The 18983-nt window shown below is 39.3% G+C and overlaps 2 protein-coding genes across 2 annotated transcripts in view; both read right to left on the bottom strand.

Moving 5' to 3' along the window:
• Window positions 1-5350: 5350 nt before the first annotated feature.
• On the bottom strand, window positions 5351-15681 carry LOC120738003 (endothelial PAS domain-containing protein 1-like). Its single transcript, XM_040039002.1, has 9 exons — window positions 15344-15681; window positions 14337-14503; window positions 11238-11485; window positions 11067-11151; window positions 10131-10231; window positions 9859-10022; window positions 8923-9029; window positions 8661-8829; window positions 5351-7145 (listed from the first exon to the last, which is right to left on the bottom strand). Exons 1-9 carry the CDS (start codon window positions 15367-15369, stop codon window positions 7082-7084), a joined length of 1131 nt encoding a protein of 376 aa, XP_039894936.1. The 5' UTR covers window positions 15370-15681; the 3' UTR covers window positions 5351-7081.
• Window positions 15682-15805: 124 nt separating this feature from the next.
• LOC120738002 (protein kinase C epsilon type-like) overlaps window positions 15806-18983 on the bottom strand; it is a 52016-nt gene continuing 48838 nt past the window's right edge. The window contains exon 15 of the mRNA XM_040039001.1: window positions 15806-17668. Within this exon, the coding sequence (XP_039894935.1) occupies window positions 17519-17668 (150 nt within the window). The 3' untranslated portion in view covers window positions 15806-17518. The remainder of the gene's footprint in view (window positions 17669-18983) is intronic.

Raw genomic sequence — 18983 nt, 5'->3', positions numbered from 1 at the left:
GTGACATATTGAAATCGCGTTTGAATTTGCGCTTGTTTTTTTGCTTTCCCTTTGCAATCGTGCGAACTGTGTATAGAGAGCGACAGCACTGATCTGTGAGTGACGATAATTTGCGCACCAATTCCTCTGACATCGTCTTATTAATCATTAGCTTACTATGCAAACATGACAAGTGAAATCTCCCGCAGCAAGCTTAAACATGTGAGAGGTTGATCGCGCAGAGAATCGCTGAGCTTATGTGAGTGCGTGTGTAAAAGCAGCAGGATATATATTTTAGTTCTGCTGAGCCAAATAAGACAGGTCAGGGTGAAGAAGTGACAGCCAAAGAAAAGCTTACCACAAAACGGAGAAGTTATGACAAATCAGACTATAAGGCAAAAAGAAAGTGCAGCTTTATGGTTTCATGGACAAAAGAATTTCTGTGGCTGCAATATGACGAGCTAAATAACCAGGGCTGCACATAAGTGGTCCGCAGGTGCGCATTCGCTGTCAAAATAAAAAACACGCACAAGGGTTAGGGTTAAATTTAAAAACTGTACTTTTGAGTTAAAATATATATTTATAATTTTAATAAATGACAAATTAAAAAGGCATGAACATTTTTTTGTATCGAAAAAATATCGAACCGTGACACCAAAGTATCGAACCGAACCGTGAATTTTGTGTATCGTTGCACCCCTAATACTTACATCCATGGCCAAGTTAGAATCACAAGCATGTCTCTGGTCTGTGAGAGGATGTATTCAAAAGCATTCAGAGGAAACCCATGCAGGCAAAGGGACAACATACAAACTCCACTCTAAACAGATACATGTAATAATTTTCCAAAATTACTCTTCTGTTCTTTTCTAATACAAATTTTGAGTGGGTTGAAAATTTATGGACCTATGAACAAAAGGAGTACAAAGGATCTGTTGTATTTTTAAATAGTACTTAATTTGTGTGTGTCTGTGGAGGTGAGGCTGTCCTGGTGTTCTGGTGTCCTGGTGACTCTACAGAGTTTGACGTCACTACCAGGTTGCTCAAGTTGTCTCTTGAGTCAGCAGAGGGGCAGGGGGGTATCACGGGAACAACCTGCTGATCTTCCGATCAGCGAAGCTTTTTCTGGTGTTTTATGCATAAAACATAAAAAACAATCAGACCCAATGGAGTGCGATTTAGAGATATATCTGCTGTAAATCTCTGTCTCACTTCACAGCAGTAGCCATTATATCAACATAAATTTATAAAAATGCTAATGCTCCACACTATTACTCGTTAAACATGACACTCGATTCACTCCCATTGATAAAGCACAACCAAGATAGCGTGACGGCCTTTCCTAACATGCTGACATAATTACACGCATACACACAAACATATGTGTGTGTAAATGATCCACTACTCTACAAAGAACCAGTGCTGAGCTTGTCTGAATGACCTGTGCTTACACATGTGGACTCTGCACATAAGATAAGATTAGATTCACTTTCTGCGTGCATGTGCAAATGTTCATCCATATGCTTAAACAGAGGAGACAGAATATGAAAAGCATATTGAATAGTAGTTAATTTTGCAACATATGTCCAAATACATATGAGGTTGATCAGGCTTCAAATCTGAATGCTTTCAGTTTCTGGTACTGTCACTCTGTTGTCATTTAGAAAATATAATCGAGAGTAATCACTCATCCAGTAGTCGTTATCCTTCTATTGTTCTGTTTTTGTGGTACAGCTTTATCGACTGGTAAGGGTAACACAAACATCAAGCTGGAATGAGGCTGGATTTTAGTTTTGTACGACAGGCAGGAGAGAAAGGTCATACCCTAGGCTGAACACTCATGCTTGCTCTCTGTCTCCATTTTGTTAGATAAGAAAACAGCAGTAAAGATAATCTTAAGCTGTATATACAACTGAAGCTAAAGGATTGTGGATGTATTCAATCCCATTCAGGTACAGAAAAAAATGAAAAGAGAAGAGCAAGATCTTCCACATCATCAAATTTAAAGATACAAAATGCAAATCAGCAAGTCACATGATAGTAAATTCAAACCAAGCATCTGATTGGGAAGAAATGGGATTTAAGTGAGTTAGAACACGACATGATTGTTGGGTGTCAAACAGGTTGGTTTGAGTAATTCATCAGCATCTTTATTTATAAAGCACTTTAAAACCACCACAGATGATGCAAAGTGCTGTACCTTGGAACTAAATAATAAAAATACATAATGTGAATCTGGCTCAGGCCATTTGCTGTCTTCCCTTTACCCTCTAAAACAGGATAAAAAAAAAATCCAGGCACATTCTCACCATCATACGGGGCACGTCTCAAATTAGCTTATTTATCGCCTCTAGCACCTTGTAACATTTTGAGCATACTTGCTCTTCTTCAGACAGTAAAACACATCTTAAATCACCTGTGACAGGTCACATGACTGTGACCAACAAGAACAATAAGAAAGACATCTTAGATCTTACACAAACAGATGATAACTGAAGTAATACATGTTGCCGCATCATAAGCCTGAAAAATCAGACATATAATTTCTCAGGCAATATCTGTTGCAAACCTACTCACCATTTAACCACAGTGTGACATATACATAGTTCTTCTCTCCCAACTTTCCTGTCCATGCACAACTTTCTTCCATCAAGCACACAGTTGTCATCACTGCATAAGACTGCGTTGTGAGATTTAAGATACAAGTTTCTTCATTTTCTAACCAACTAAGCAAAACATATAAATGCAAAATGTAAGGAAGTCACGGTTATTTCTTTGGCAGTGAATCCTGTTCTTTGGCTGACACGTAAAACCGAAATCAGTCCGAGAACTTTGAACAGACCACCAGAGGTCACTTTCATTCATATCTGTTTTCAAGCACTTTTCCATCTAGATATGTTTTTATAATTCCACAATAAAATAATTACTAACAGTTACATGAAACTGTAGGTCTTCATTTCATTAGGATATTAGTGCAAAGTTCTTTCTCATCACTATAGCAATGCTTTCCAGTTTATCTTTAAGATCCTTCCCTCTGCCTGTTTTCCTCCCTCCAGTGACACAGATTGATTTATCGTGGCTTGTTCAAAGGGTATTCGCTGTAATGTCATTGGCTGAGGGCCTGACAACACCCATCCAGCCATAGGGGTGTGTCGGGGGAGGAGAAGAGGGTAGGAAAAGGTAATGGGGGCTTGACGTAAACAGGGCTAGACCCAGAGGACTCATGTGTTGCTCTCCCAGGAAGCACATATGAGTTTAAACCTGGTCTTCCTGCCTTCCTGCGTGAGAACGTTGTGAAACTAGAATGTAAAATGGGATCTGACGAAACTGGACTCTGCCTCCTCCACCTCTTATCTCCACTCTGTGTGGCTGAACACTTGGTGAAACCGCAGTGAACAGGGCTCTGAAGCAACGTGTAAGGCAGCATCGGTCATCTGGGTCACCTTGACAACCAATATGGTTACAGTACACCTAATAAATCTGATGAACTATAGCATGTTGAAAAAGATTACAAAATATTATTTCCCCATGTTTTCTTTGATTATGGTGTTATGTCATGATGTTGTGATTGCTGTGTATGTTATGATATCCTTCATTAAAGAATCAATATTTATAAATATGGACTTATATTGGTTATTAATGTTACTGATCTTCAATTCCCTTTAATTTGTTTTTAAGTTGGCCTATTTCACTTTTCATTGGTTTCTGTATACATGCTTTTAAAAAAGGTGGATGGCCAAAACCTAATTAATAATAACAATAATAATAGTAAGATTTACAATTAACGTCTGTGAGTCTAAGGCTCAGGTTTCAGACAACTCTGAGGGCTCTTGGATTTTTATGATGTCACTGAGAGCAGATATTCTTAATATGGTCATTTCAAACACTGTAAGCACAGGGGGGTCCGCCCACCTGCTCTTCAGACCTGTTTGTTCTCAGTCAGAAGAGAACAAAAACAACTTGTTTCAGGAAGTTGATAACCTGAGGGTCTTTACACATAATAGCATATGAAGAAACACTTTTTGCATTGCGAACAGGTAGTTATGTTCCATGCAAAATGTACTCAATGGATTCAAAGATTTTCTGGAGTGGGATTAATTTGTGATTTATTAGTCTAATAAGCTAAAGAAAACGTCAGATATCTTTCGTATTACTGTATATTTGAAAGGTCTTTGTAAAGACATGTATAGTAGCCCTGGGAGGTCGAACGCAATGCAACTTAATCACTTGGAAAAATGCACAACAGAAGTGATTTAAGGGAAACAATAATGTGGCAGAAAAGCTGCGGAAGTGTCAAAAACTAAAACGCGAAGGATTTCGCTGTGACATGCTTAAAAGACCTCTCAGGGCCACTGTAGTTATGATAAGAAATGTACAATTTAGCAAAATAATCCTCTCAGATTCTCTTCAGGAATCCAGAAAAGCTCTACCTCTGGTGACTCTTTCATTAAATCTATCCATAAGTTTCGGATAGTAAAAAGGTAAATACACATTAAAAGTAATATGAATGTTTTTTTATTGTGCTTTTTAAGAGCACGTAAATAAAAACTATTAAAATTATTGTTGGATGCTTTCCAGAATCACAAGTCACATGAGATGGTTTTGATCCATGCAGAACATTAAGCTGTAGCCAAAACTAAAAAGACTGATGAAGGTTTGAACTAACACTGCGACTGGGTTTGCTTCAGTGACTAGCATTCAACACTAGATGGAGCAAACATTGTTCCCACATTCTGGTGTCACTGCATCAGTGTGAGGATGAGAATGCAAATCATCGCAGGCCTTCTTCTTTGAAACTGCAATGAGCTTCCTGAGCCAAGAAAAAGTGAAAGAAAATGTACAAATAACATTAAAACATAAATTTGGTTTCATATGTTTGGATAGTGGGACAATGAGATAAGATTAGTTAAAACATTAAATATTTGCTTGATTAATAATTTTACCTTCACATCTGCTGTGATATTGTGTTTCTGTTTATTCTGTTTCTGTTATTCTGTCATACCACTTAGTGACAAAGCTCTAAAAAATGACAAGCTGTTATTTTGTTTGTTTGTTTTGTAACAAGAGCTTTTACTCCACATACTGAATGAATTAGCAAATTCCAACTCGCAGACAGCGTTTGACTTTTACATTTACTTGTTTTTACTTTCCCAGATTTAACAAGAACTACCTTTGCAAAGAAACCTTCCATTAAAAAAAAAATCTAATGACCAGAGTTATCAGTTGGAGCCAGTATTTTCCAGTGCTAATTACCCAAAGCTAAATGGGCAGAATTTGACCAAAACTACAGGAAAAAGTTGTAAAATCTAAATTTATTCTGGTCATGTCAACAAACGTGCTTAATCAGAACCATTTTTGTGTATGTGCCACCTTTTTCCCTTTAGGCTATCAGCACTGGAGGCACTTGATTCTTTTAGCATCATAGATGAATATGCTGGGAGACTGCATCTTCTTCCAACACTGAGACAGCCAATGTCCTTTGCTGAGTTTTCCCCAAATAAGAGCATCATTTTTGAGATAGTCTCGATTATGTCCGTTTTTGCTTTCAAGTTCCCCCAAGTTATGAAATTAAATTGTATGTTTAATGAAAAATAAGTCTGGAAAGTTCTGTTTCCAATGTTATGACAAAGTCAACGGCCGTTAAGCCTCACAAAAGGTGAAAGCAACTGACATTTGTTTACAGATGACTAAGATCCTCGGTGAAAAAACAGCCCATGTTTGTCATTCAATTTAAGCACAACTTAGCAGAGAGACTCCGACTGTACACCTATGATATCATCTTCTTGTTAATCTAATGTTATACGCAGTTACGGGGGTTCTTTTTCATCTCTCACATTTTTTTCTTTTCTGTTTTTGGTTTGAGGTTACACTTGGTGGAAAAAGTATTTTAAGCTCAGGGTACATCGCTAAAAAATGTTGAGAAACAATGGTTTGATGCGTAACAAAGCATTATAACTTCAAAGGGTTCAACATATGCTGAAATAAAGTCAGTGAAACACTAGTTTTATATATAACTATGGTGGCTAAAACGACTTTCAGCACAGTTATGTTTTACCAGAGAAGTCTAGACACCGTGAATAACCACATCAGTGCTTCCTGGATCACAGTTACAGCAGAGATGCAAAGGAGGAGCTGAAGAGCATGCTCATTCAGCAGGTGCTATGTTGGTATAACAACATATGTTTGTGAACAGCGGACACAAAGAAATAATTTTGGGTTTTCATAATTTTCTTATTAACAAAACTATATTCATCATGTGTTCTTTGTAATTTTTCGGACTGTTTTCATTTACAGTGAATGTTTTGATTCACTTTGATTCAATAGTAGTAAAACTAACTGAACTGAAACTCGAAACAACCTGGTGTGTGTGTGTGTGTGTGTGTGTGTTGCGTGCATTTAGAGGCCAAGAGGTTAAAAGTTGACAGAGTTCCCATGAGAACTTTCCTATCGTGTGTTTCTATTCAGGAAGCTGTGGCTTTGACTTGCGTCTACTCACATCTCCACATCAGCACAATGCGTATCTCTCTCTATATAGCCTGTATGTGTGTGTATGTGCATGTCTGTGTGTCTGTGTGCGCGCTGCATTATGGCTGGCAGTCAGATGTCACCCCACGTGTCAGGTGGCTCAGAAGGAAACCCCAAAGGAAGTAAGGTCAGGCCCAGGGAGGTCAAGAAAAAGTCAAACTGCCTGCTTTCATCAACATATTTGAACTCTCAGAACACCCCGTCAACTGACTATCAACCACAGTCTACACCTAGGCTTTCAGTTTTTTGTTTTAGAGAATGAGAAGCTGTCATACTGCAGTAATTCTGCAAAAGTGTAAGACAGAAACTGTGAAGGGAAAAACTCCAAATACAACAACATATCTACCTGAACTAACAAAACATCCTTTTTACAAGTTTGTGGATGTAATTAACAGACAACAGTCTAAATCCAAACACTCTTCATCAAATAATGCATACAATAATCTGCATCAAGACACAGAGACAGCCACTCTGATTTTAAAAGTCAAAAATTTAATGAAATCTGATTAACAGAAATAATCGATGAGGGCTCCCAGAAGGACGGAGGGTTTCGCAGACCTCTCTTCAGATCTCGATTTCAATTCAAATATCTGTGGATAGTCTGGTCCAGGGAGAGCTGCAGAGATGGCTGCTCCACACCACTGTGACACACACATGCACACAATATTAAACATCTGTAAATAACAGCACTCTGAGTTGTATTAAAACAGCAACGACAAAAAAACATTCTACCTTCAGAGTTTTCACTTTTATCTGAGTTTTTGCAAAGGAGATATTTTATATTTTATGAATTTCTTTAAAAGAAAGTTCCCAAGTGCTTTGGGAGACAAGATGGAGAAAAGAAAACAGCTTATCTCAAAGAAAGATTGTCTCAAAGAATGGATCTCCTAACAGAAAAAGCCAGATCACCATTGACTCTCAACCGATGATTGTGGGTTGCCCAGCAGCTTTAAACCAGGCAAATATGTCAGATGCCAGCTGGCCTTAAAATTCAACAACAACATCAGTTCTAAAATTAACAGTTAACCAGTGAAGTGAAGCCGAAACGGGAGTGATGTGTTGCTTTTTTGATTTTAGTAAGAAGTTTCAGTTCGAATCAGCAATAGTTTGCGTATAATGAGTTTTATTTATCTAACACACAAATGTGCGATTTTCTCTAGATTTCCTTTGAATAAAACTGAGCTGATAAGTTTCCTAAGCTACTTTAACGAGACTGAAAAACTGAACTGAAAAGTTATTCAGTGCGACCTGGTTGTTAAAACTGATGCCAAAGTTTTTACAGTACTGGCCCAACTTTACAGACACGGAGTTCAGGTGCGTCCATGTGAGCGTGTCAGATTCACTGGGGCCAGTAACAATTACTTCAGTTTTAATTATCCATATTTTGTTCCAAGAACTTCTGTATCATCCAGCATTTAATATATTGGATGCAGTCACTCAATGATTTGATTTTAAGAGAATGTCACTCAGGTTAAAATAGACGCGCAGCTGTGTGTCATCTGCATAAAAATGAAAACTCACACCATTGCTGTGGATGACATGCCTCAGGGGTAACATGTATAAAGAAAACAGGAGGTCCAGGCCCAGACTACTGAGGAACCCTACAGGTCATCATACTACATTTCTCTATTAAGACATAATCAACAAATTAATTTTCAATAACTTATCATCCTTAGTTACAGCCTCAAAGATAATAATATGTTGCTTTAAGTTATTCGATTCATATTCTCCCCTTCACAAATAATAGATGTTACAAATCTCAGTATGGTGTACAAATCTACCTGCAAACACCTTTTTTAATCCCTTTCCATTAACACGTTTCCATTTGGGACATCAGTGCTCCAGCTTGTGCAAACACCCTGGATGTTATAAAGACCTGTGGTAGGCATTTTTGTGGATTGGTTGAAATTGGTTGACCATTAATCACTGAAAGGATCATTTATTGTCAGAGTCGCATGTTGGAAGTTAATGCATCACTGTAGTCTGGGTAAACCACCAGAGATGATTCTTAAAATTGATTTGGGTTAAGAGATAGGGCCTGGTCCTGGGTCAGGAGGTGACAATGGAGCTACCAATCTGGTTAGAAATAAAGCCAATAACATGTTTACTGTGATGGCCATGCTAAATCAAAGCGGTTTCAAAAATAATGCACACACCTGAGGACGTAGGTAACGCTGAGGATGCAGAGCGGCTGGGGGATGCCAGGTCTGGACCTGGAGGGTCGGACGCTGGGGATGACAGCACTGTGACTCTCCACCCAGACGTAACCTCCACCTTTCACCAGCATCCTGTACTGACCGCTGACTGACTGGTTCTTCAGACACACTGCGGGGAAATACGTTAAGTTAGTTAGTTAAGTATTTATAGGAGTGTAGTGTGTGTGCGCGTGCACGTCTGTGTGTGTGTGTCAGTGCTTACGGTTTAGATGATTTTTGTTCAAACAGCTTGTGTCCAGTGCGTGACAGAGATCATAGATGGAGCGGCCCAGCAGCTCCTCAGGTCTGTAGCCCAAAAGAGAAGTCACTCTGCACACACAGAAACACACACGAGGCAAAATGATTTTATTTTGCAAGTCAGCAACACTGAGGATTAAAAGCATGTTAATAAACCAGTCACTGTTGCCTTTACAAACAACTGCACAGTCATTCTTCTTTAATCCCAATGACAAAAGTGCAAAAGCCAAAACCAAAAGCAAGTTTACAATTCACTGCTTTCATACAGTCACACATTATGCTGTGCACTCATTCTCAGCTGGCAAGGGTTTGCATTATAACCACAGAGCTGTTTATATAAACATAGGTCAGGCCCTGAAATGTGTTACACTGAAGGTTATTAACTACCAATCTGCTATAACTATGACATATCAGGATTTTCTAACCAGAGTCATAATGAAACTTGTTTTAATGATTTCTACTTTAATGTTTGAACTGTATACTGTAGCCGATTTTTTGGTTGAGCTTTCTTGGCTGAGGATTTGCTTCTTGATTCAGATAGAACACTTAATGCAGCACAGTTTTTAAACGAAATTGGCTCCGAATTGGCTTCGAAAATTGTCCCTTTTTGAAAAAATATAATTTCATAATATCCAGCACTGCATGATAAGATTACCAGACATGTTCCTGTTTTTCAACTTAACATCCTGCATTCATTTTAAATGTATTAAAGTAATATATATGGTGGTTAAAAATGCTTCTGCATGGGGGTTTTTTTGTTGGGGGTTTTTTCCCGTTGTTATTTATTTCCGCTTATTCACAAGCACTAATTAATCGAAGCTACTAGTTGAAGAGTAATTACAAAAAGACAAGCCTTTTAATAAACAACAAATTCCACCTTTGGTTGAATGCATGTACACACCTCTGGTCACAATAGGTAAACCTCATGTCCATGCTGTGCTGGCTGGTGAAGGTGTATCTGCTGAGCAGGGTGTGTGAGAGAGGCAGAGGCCGACAGGTCAGGAGCAGACAGGAAACTGCAGACGGGTCCACGCACACCTTTGCTCGGCCCTGACAGTGCAGAACCTGAACTCACAGAGTTGGAAATGGGAGGTGTGATAAAAATCATCATGATGTAGACCAGGGGGCCATTTTTTAAAAAGATATTTTTAAGCCGTACTGTTTCTCACGAACCTTCCAAGTAGCCGACTTGAGGTTGGCGGTTCTTCCTCTGTGAGTCAGAGCACTTTTTATCCTCATGACAAAGTCCCTCTTCTCACCGTACCAAACTTCCTCTAAAAATAAGTAATTAATTTAGCCACATGGACAAAGCTGTATGATTATATACTCACTGGACACTTTGTTAGGTACAATATGCTAAACCACCTTTATGGCTTCAGAACTTCTTTAGTTGCCGGTTTATCAGCTACGCATCAATGATGGGAATCTCCCATTCCGTTGAAGAGATGTGGTGACTGTCGAGACTATTTGAGTACAGTGAACTCATTTTCATGTTCAGGAAACCAGCTTGAGATGATTTGAGCTTTGAGACAAGAACCTGTCATCAGTACATGCTCAATGGAAATAGTCAGATAGGCTCTGGTGTTTAAAGTGCGTCATTCGGTTCAGTGGGTCATAAAGGGCCAAAAGTGTGACAAGAAAAGATCCCCCGCACTATTATAAGTCCACCACCAGCCTGAAATGTTGATTCAAGGCAGGATAGATCCATCCTTTAATGTTGTTTACACAAAATCATGACCATACCATGTGAATGTTGCAGCAGAAACTGACACTCATCAGAGCAGGTGATGTTTTTATAATCTTCCTTGTCCCATTTTGGTGAGTCCGGCAGAAGTGGCACCCAGTGTGGTCTTCTGCTGCTGTAAACCAGTTGCTTCAAATTAACATGTTGTGGATTTAGAGATGCTCTTCTGCGTGTCTTGGATGCTACGAGTGGTTATTTGAGTTGCTGTTTTAATGCTCAGTTTGAACTTCCGTGGGTCGCCTTGACAACATCTACATGCCTAAATGCACAGAGTTGCTGCCGTGTGATTGGCTGATTAGATATTTGCTTTGAAATGGTGTCCAACATATATGAAAAACGTATACCCTTGATGTTCAAATACCCACCTGCTGTTAGACGCAGATTACTTCTGATTTCTTCATGGTCACAGGGATGAGTATATTCAAAAATGTTGTGTCCCATCAATTCAGTCTTTGAGAAAACATAGAAGAGTATTTCAGTCCTGAATCCTACTGGTTATTTAAAAGAATAGTAAGAATATATGTGGGTTTATTTACCTGAGTCAGGCCCATGTACTTGCTGACATTGTCAGACAGAAAGATCATGTCTCCCTCAGTGGACAAGACCATGACAAATCCCTCCAAGATCCCCAGATACATGTTTGTCTCCTGCGAGGCTTCGAATTCCTCTGTGTCTTTCTCCTCTTCGTCCTGTGCTCCGTCACAGCCGCTCTGTTCATCTCCACCTTCCACCGCTTGCTGATATGTTATCATGTGCCTACTCCCGGCATTTATCCCATCATTTTCTAAGACAAACAGAGTGGTTTTTACATGACAAAGCTTTCTAGTCTACATTTTCAGTGGATAACAAAAGATGCGTTTCCTTTTTCATTTTGTGTGTTTGCTTCAGCTGTTAGTACTTGTGTTATCTTAGACTTCCTCTTTCTAAAACCAATCTGAATCTAAAACCCACAAGCCCGTTGAATTTTTTTTCTTCACTTTTTTTTTTTGCATCTCCACATTTTAACAATGTATTAATCTGAAAACCTTTTAAGTAAGCAGAAAAAACTACACGAGCCTGTTATCCTAACTTGTCTTTATTAGTCCAGTTCCTTTTTATGAATAGTGTAACCCTTGTTAATTTTTTGTATATACAATTGACAGATGTTTTCTAAATGCAGCACGTGCGGCAAAGCATCAGTTTTTATAGGTGTCTAATTTTAAAGAGATGGCCAAGGTGTCTGCTCACAACACGGCTGTGCAGAACTGACAGATTGTGGCTTGCAGCTTTCTTGAGAACTGATGATCTAAACGGCACGACTGAGTGAAATTAGCTCACACAGGAAACAAAAGAAAAAAGAATTTGACAAAAACAAAAACAAAAGCAAAAACAAAAAAGGGTGTGCTTCTCTGCTCTGTGAGAACCAGCTTGAGTTTTAGATTTTCAGAGAGACTAAATCATTTTGGTTTTTCACACATATTTAAATATCTGGCGTGCTAAGACTTGGTGTTGGGGTTAAGTTATGGTAGTGGTTTGTGGACACTGAGCCACTGGAAGTGGGGCACTGAAAACCACATAATAATAATAATATTAAAATATTAAATCAAGTTGAATTAACCCAATATTCTGGGATGAAGGGATGAAAACATGAATTTGCACATGGCCTTACATAACCCTTTCATACTGCTCATATTTCATGTCCAAGTGTGGAGCCAAGATTTGACTCAGAACTACAACTCTGTACAAATAGTCTCTGTGATGGTAATAAATAGATGATTAATCTATTTATTAGATGTAAGAGAAAAAGAGAAAAAACACTGTGATCACCAAACCTCATGTCCTAAGACAGCCATAATGATTTAAATGTATTTTACTGAACGTGAACTGTTGAGCTTTATTATATAACCATTACAGCTGTTAACCATTTCCTCACTCTTATATCATTAAAACTGCCATTTATAATTATCAGTGTTAATTAGAGATTAATTGTCAGTTGAAACACACAAAATGCTTAAAAAAAGGATTAGTCTGCACATTAAAAGCATCAGTAGGAAATCTTGCATGTGTGTTTTCCACACTCGCTGAACTGGCAGCTCGGTTAGCTTCATAATCTCAGTTAGTTTTAACTCGAATCAGACTGATTTCAGACTTTAATTCTAACTTGTTTATTTTTAGATTATTTTGCTCCGTTGTGGGTGCTCACGTGATGTCCTTGCATTTGTGTTGTGCTTTTTTAGTTCTTCTGACCACACAAAGCACTTTTAGCTACAACTCACACTTTAACCACACATTAATACACCGCTTTATTCCATCTACTTCAAGCACTTTATTCTGCCTCACATCCACAACCAGTTTCGACTCACCAGTTAACCTAACATGGATGTCTTTGAACCGTGGGAGGAGACGAGGGGACGGGCCAAAAGGAAACTGAAGGAAACCCCTGAAGGCCCAGAGAGCACACGTACACTCCACACAGAAAATTTAAACCAGGAACTGTGAGGTAACTATACTAACCACTCCACCGCCATGCTGAAAAATTTCAGATCTTGTGTTTGTGTCAACAGATCCTGTGACCCCTGTACGACCGCTCTTCCTTATGTGCTCCATATATGATCACTCTTATGCTGTTTTACTCTTACTCTGTTAACAGATTTCTTTGGGTCAGGTGGTAGAGCTATGAGCTCCCCCCAATACTTCCATCAGAGTATGAATATGAGTGTGTGAATGTGTGGTTAACGGCAACTGGGTTTCGATAAAAGGCTTGTGTATGAATGTGTGAATGAGGCTTGGAGGAAGAAAAACACTTTAAATGCTAAAACTGAGTAGAGAAACACCATATACAATTGTGTTGAGGTCCACCTTGAACTGTCACTACTGTCCCATATGAAATACACATAGACACGGCATGCACAGTTGCAGGATTCCCTAAAATTGATGTAAAATCCATTTGTAAAATATTTTTAGCACCTGTTAGTCATGTTAGTCATTTTCTGTGTGTTTCAGGTGACTTTAGAAACATTTAAAGCATTTCTGCTGCTATCAAATGTCAAAACAGGTCAAATTGAACCCAAACACAAACTGAATTTAAAGCGGATGGATTGACTGTTGTGAGACAGGCGCAGAGCAAACACAAAGACTCCTGGGATTCTTGGCAGGATAATGGATTGATAAATAAATAGGCCAGACACACCTCAGCAAGAATTAAATAGTTTAAACAGCCCAATTGCATGTATTTATTTATGGATATCACCTTATTGGAAATCTGTTTGTATTATGAAACACATTATTTTTGAACAGCACTGTTAACACTTCAATTTTAGCTATTTTTGTGCTTGTTCTCTACACTTTGTGAGCTATTTTGGGGGGGGGGGGGGGGGGGGTTTGTATGAATTTCCCAGATTTCAGGAGAAATAAAGGAAATCTCATCAAAGAAACAAAGCATTTACATCATTTGAAGGTTTTCTCTATATTTCACTATATTTTCTCTAAAACCTGCAAACTAATATCAGTGCCCAGAACATAAATGGTGCCATAAATATGTAAATGCGTATATTTACTGACTTCAAGTGGTGTTTTTCTCCTTGTGATTCAGTTCGCTCTGAGTGTATCTCACACACAGAGGCCAGTGTTAAATGTCTTCACATGCGCGCTGTTACCTTTGAGCAGAGTGTGCATGCGTATGTAGCTGAGGGTCAGGCGAATGACGGAGGGCTTGTCCAGGTGAGCTCTGATGGAGGGCTGCAGCGGCAGGAGGCGAGACAAATCCCCAAACACGTCAGACTCCACTCGCCGTCTCCTTCGAGCAGCCTCACGGCTGATTGCTCTTCAGAAAGCAGAAGTCAGGAAATGCAAAGAAGGCTGAACTAAATTTCTCTCAATCAAACTTACATCAGATTTTACTACCTAAAATTAAGTTAGATAAGTTTATAAACACCATTTTACTGCAAGTATGCTCTATGCTGCACACAACATAGATACATATAAACTAGAGAAAACTCACTCATTTAGTCACTAAAGTAAAAGTGAGATGATACTGGATGAAGTGCATTTTCTCAAAGACTATTTAAAATGTACTCTCTTTGATATCGGAAGATAATATTGTTCATTTTCTGCATTTTGCCTGCTAATGTTGTGACTCTGCAGACTTGGATTCTGTGTTCAAACTGATGTAAGGAAAAATAAATAAATAAATAAAGTGACATTGTTCCTCAGCTTTACAGGAACTGTAAAAACAGTCATGTTTCAGCTTCATCACACTGTGAACTTTTGACATAATCTGTGTGAGTTTAGAGAATTTCTCAATATGTGACACTTCTTCAATCTCCATGCTTATTCCTACTTCACCTTCAGTGTTTTTACTGCTAACATTGCCTCATTTCTACTGAAAGACTTGATTCCAGAGCTTTACCTTGAAGTATTTGAATTCTATCTTTTGCAGTTTTTAGTGTCTTTGTTTTTTAATAGTTCACCCACCACTGATGAAGAGATGTGGAAGGTCAACAGTGCACCGTGGTTAAGATCTGAGGCATCCAGAGTGGCCACAGCACTCTCTTTGACCTCACTTCTTTACCTCGGTTAGCTGGCAACTCACTTAAACTTGATCTATTAAGATTTATTGCTGCCAAATGAATGCCCCTATGAACAAAGCAACACGCTGCTTTACCTTCTCTTCTCCTTGTCAGCTGTCATCGTGCCTCGCAGATGTCTCGCATGGTGAATGACGGCTCGAGAAAGCAGGCGCGATGGCAGCAGGAGTTCACGGCACAACAGCGAATCTCTGCACTGCAATTTGCACCATCACAGGTAGACTAGTTCATCAGACAGGCAATTAGACCCACGGTGCTGCACAGATGACTTGAATGGATTCCAAACAGTCTCATCTCCCCTTGGCATGCAAATTACCTAGAGGGCTCCAAAAGTGATGATAGGTCAGCCTTGATGAGAAGCATCTCCCTCCCCTCTTCTTTCCTCCTCCCTCCACTCCACCCTCCCTCCCCTCTTCTTCTTCTCTTACATAAACTTTTGAGCATCCCACAGATTTGCCTCTGAACAGCAGCAGGTTAGAATCGATTAAAGCAAAGAAGGGGAAAAGAACAATAAGAAAAAGACACAATGTAGTCTGGGATTGATGTAGACAGCTCAGTGTTTTATTGGAATCAGACCAGACAGGACTAGCCCGGCTGTTGCACTACATTTTGGCACAGAGTAAGATAGTGTGACCAGGAACAGCCCTACCCCTGGGTGCACAAAGCTTCACTACACATCAACTCTACTGCACAGAGAGCAACCAGCTCATCTTCAGATCACTGTACAGTACGCAACAGTCCTTCTGTGTTTAGTGTGTGTGTGTCTGCACAATAGAAAGTGAGAAGAAGGGGGAGGTGGAAAAGGAGCTAGTCTGTATTGGTGCTTATTGTGTATGTGTGTGTGTGTGTGTGTGTGTGTGTGTGTGTGTGTGTTTGTGTGTGAAGTGAGAGGTAATTCAGCTGCTGGCTCTCAACACGTCTTATCAACCCGGCTGTAACAGACCTATAATAGTATAGTTATAGTATTATGCACAAAGGATTTCTCCAGATACACTTTACAATAATAATAATAATAATAATTAGATTTAGAATAAAAAAGAGAGAAAGAGCGAGAGAGAGAGAGCAATAAGAAAGAAAAAGCCATTCTTGAAAACATAAAGAGCAAAAGTCAGAAAAAATAAAGCGTGTGGTTTTGGCTGAAAGAGCTGCTGGATGTGGAAAAGGGGAATTGGTGCTTTGAAATAGAGTGCAAGGAAAGGGAAAACACTGACGGTTGCTATGGAAATGCTAAAAAACAGACAGAAAAGGGGAAAAAAGAAATTCACACATTCGCACGCATGAAAATATACATTCACAATAATAATAATAATAATAACAATAATATTAATAAAAAGGCCCACATTCACACAAAAAGGGCAGACCAAATCTCTGAACCTAACAGACGGATGAAATAGCTGGAAATGGGGCTTTTCACTGCTACACAGGCCGCCTCTAACACTCTGCTCGACATAATTAGTTCGATAGCCTGTAACTCGTAAGCTCGACATTCACTTTGTACACAAAGGACAGAGAATGAGTGAATACTTCAGTCATACCATAATCCAACAAAAACAATTTAAAAAACACATTTTGAGGAAGAAAAAAAACCACATACACACACGCGCGCACATGAACAAACAAACCATAAAATATATAGATAGTCAGGGTATTGCACAAAAGGGGATTTGGCCCTAACTGGTCCACAATAAGGACAGTAATAACACAGGTAGGGTGCTTGTCCATGCGCCACGACGCTCCTTTAATAGCAGACAACACCAGCACGATACAGCCACTCAACACAGGCTATATACAAGCCTCTGCACCCGGCACCCACAGTCCACATGTGTACAGGTGCCGGGGAGAGAAGCAGTGTAGGTGTGTGTATGTGTGTTTGGTTTTGTCTGAGCGTGTGCAGTGACCTTGTACTGTAGGAGTGCGCGAGGGCACGTAAAACTTGGGATTGTAGTGTTTGTACGCACGTGAGCGTGTCGATGTGTGCGTGCGTTTGTTTGTGAGAGCGTGTGCATATTCATATTTAAATTCATATTCATATTCATAATGAACCCAGGCAACAACAACAACACAATGCAAGTAAATTATATCTCAAAAGTAACAACAGCCAATAGCTTCAAAGTAAAGGACTGACCGTGTGTGTGTGTTTGTGTGCGTGTGTGATTTGTAAAGGGATTTTATGGATCTATGGAGTGTCAGCATGTGTGAGTGCGTGCATACCGAGTTTAGTGTGGCTGGATCTGTGTGTATTTGTGTGTGTGTTAGGTATGCGTCTCCTCGGGGGCGCAGTAGGAGAAGTCCTTGAACTCCTCCTGGTTGATCTGTCGGATAATGGCCTCGTCCGTGGGCGTCAACACGGGGTCCTCCTTGGTGAAATCCTGGTCGAAGTTATTCACATCTCGTTTGGTCTTCTGCAGACGCATGCACACGAAAACACACACACAAAGGCACAGACGGAGGGAAGGATGTCAGAGAACGTTCAAAATTACATGACAGCGACACCTTCTGACCACTGTGACTTACTGTTCCTTGAAAGGTGCTCTCTTAGGGGGTCTTTAATTAACACGCCACAAACCTTTTAAATCTAGCATTAGCAAAATTGGGATTTCAAGCCTTTTAAGCTACTTTTAGAGACTAAATGGCACCATCTTTCTTTCACAAACAAAATGAATAAACACATATTAAAATTAAAGTAATTCAGTACACTGAAAGACTTTTTAAAAACACATATTTACTTGTTTTTGAATGATTGACAGAGACAGAGTGCGCTTAAAGCCTGCCCATTCTGGAGGGGGAAGCAGGTCATGACTCTCAGTTGACCTCGTAGTATGTGAACTTCCCTTTTTCGATTCTGCCAGCAAACAACTGAATGGGTGACTGTGTCCAAACCTTTGACTGGTACTGTGAGAATTACTCAACATAACGAATTGAGATACTTTTTCAATCTCCGTGCTTATGCCTACTTTAACTTCAGGCTTTCTAGGCTTTAAAATTCCTGAAAGCTAACCTGAAGACTTTTGACAGCATAGTAATAAAGGTGTTGATGTTGAATTTTATATATGAGACAAAAAGAGACGTACAGTATTAAAAAACAATCCCCGATGAAAGTCTACGATGCAACTTGACACCAGCAGAGATGGTGGTGAAAATATAACAGCCACCGCAGGGCTTTAAAACCTTATTTGACTGGTCCCACTTACCCTAATGTTTCAAATACTTTGCTAACATTAGCTTTTTAACAACTAACTGCAAATGGGGTGATAAAATAAACCTCACAGTACAGGTACAAAGAACAAAGTACAAAGAACAGGTCCCCCAACTCGGCAGTAGAGGCAGGAATTACCAGAGAGGATGGCAGTGCATGAAATATGCCCTCATGTTTACAGTATTCATAGAATATTTTACTTTCACATGACACTCCTTACAAATCCATCTCCTTTGTCCCTTTCTTGTTAAAAAAGGCAACATCTCTGATTTAAACACATACAGCACTTCTCTCAGGCCTCCATCTTTGTTTTACCAACTTCCAAATGAAACCCAAAACTCAACAGCACCACCTGGTGGACTAAGAAAAAGAAGCGTTTTTTTTGGCTGTGTGCTCTTTTTAGTTTAGCCATTGCCAGGTAATGTTAGCGAATATTACCTGAACATTGCAGCTTATGTTTCGTTCTGCTACAGTTGAGATTTTAGCTTAATGATGAATTAGCATTTTGAGAAACAAGTATT

This window comes from Simochromis diagramma, unplaced genomic scaffold, assembly GCF_900408965.1.
Source record: "Simochromis diagramma unplaced genomic scaffold, fSimDia1.1 OVJJ01000402.1, whole genome shotgun sequence".
NCBI lineage: Eukaryota > Metazoa > Chordata > Actinopteri > Cichliformes > Cichlidae > Simochromis > Simochromis diagramma.
The sequence above is the reverse complement of the archived record's forward strand: the minus strand, read 5'-3'. Positions and strand labels throughout refer to the sequence as shown.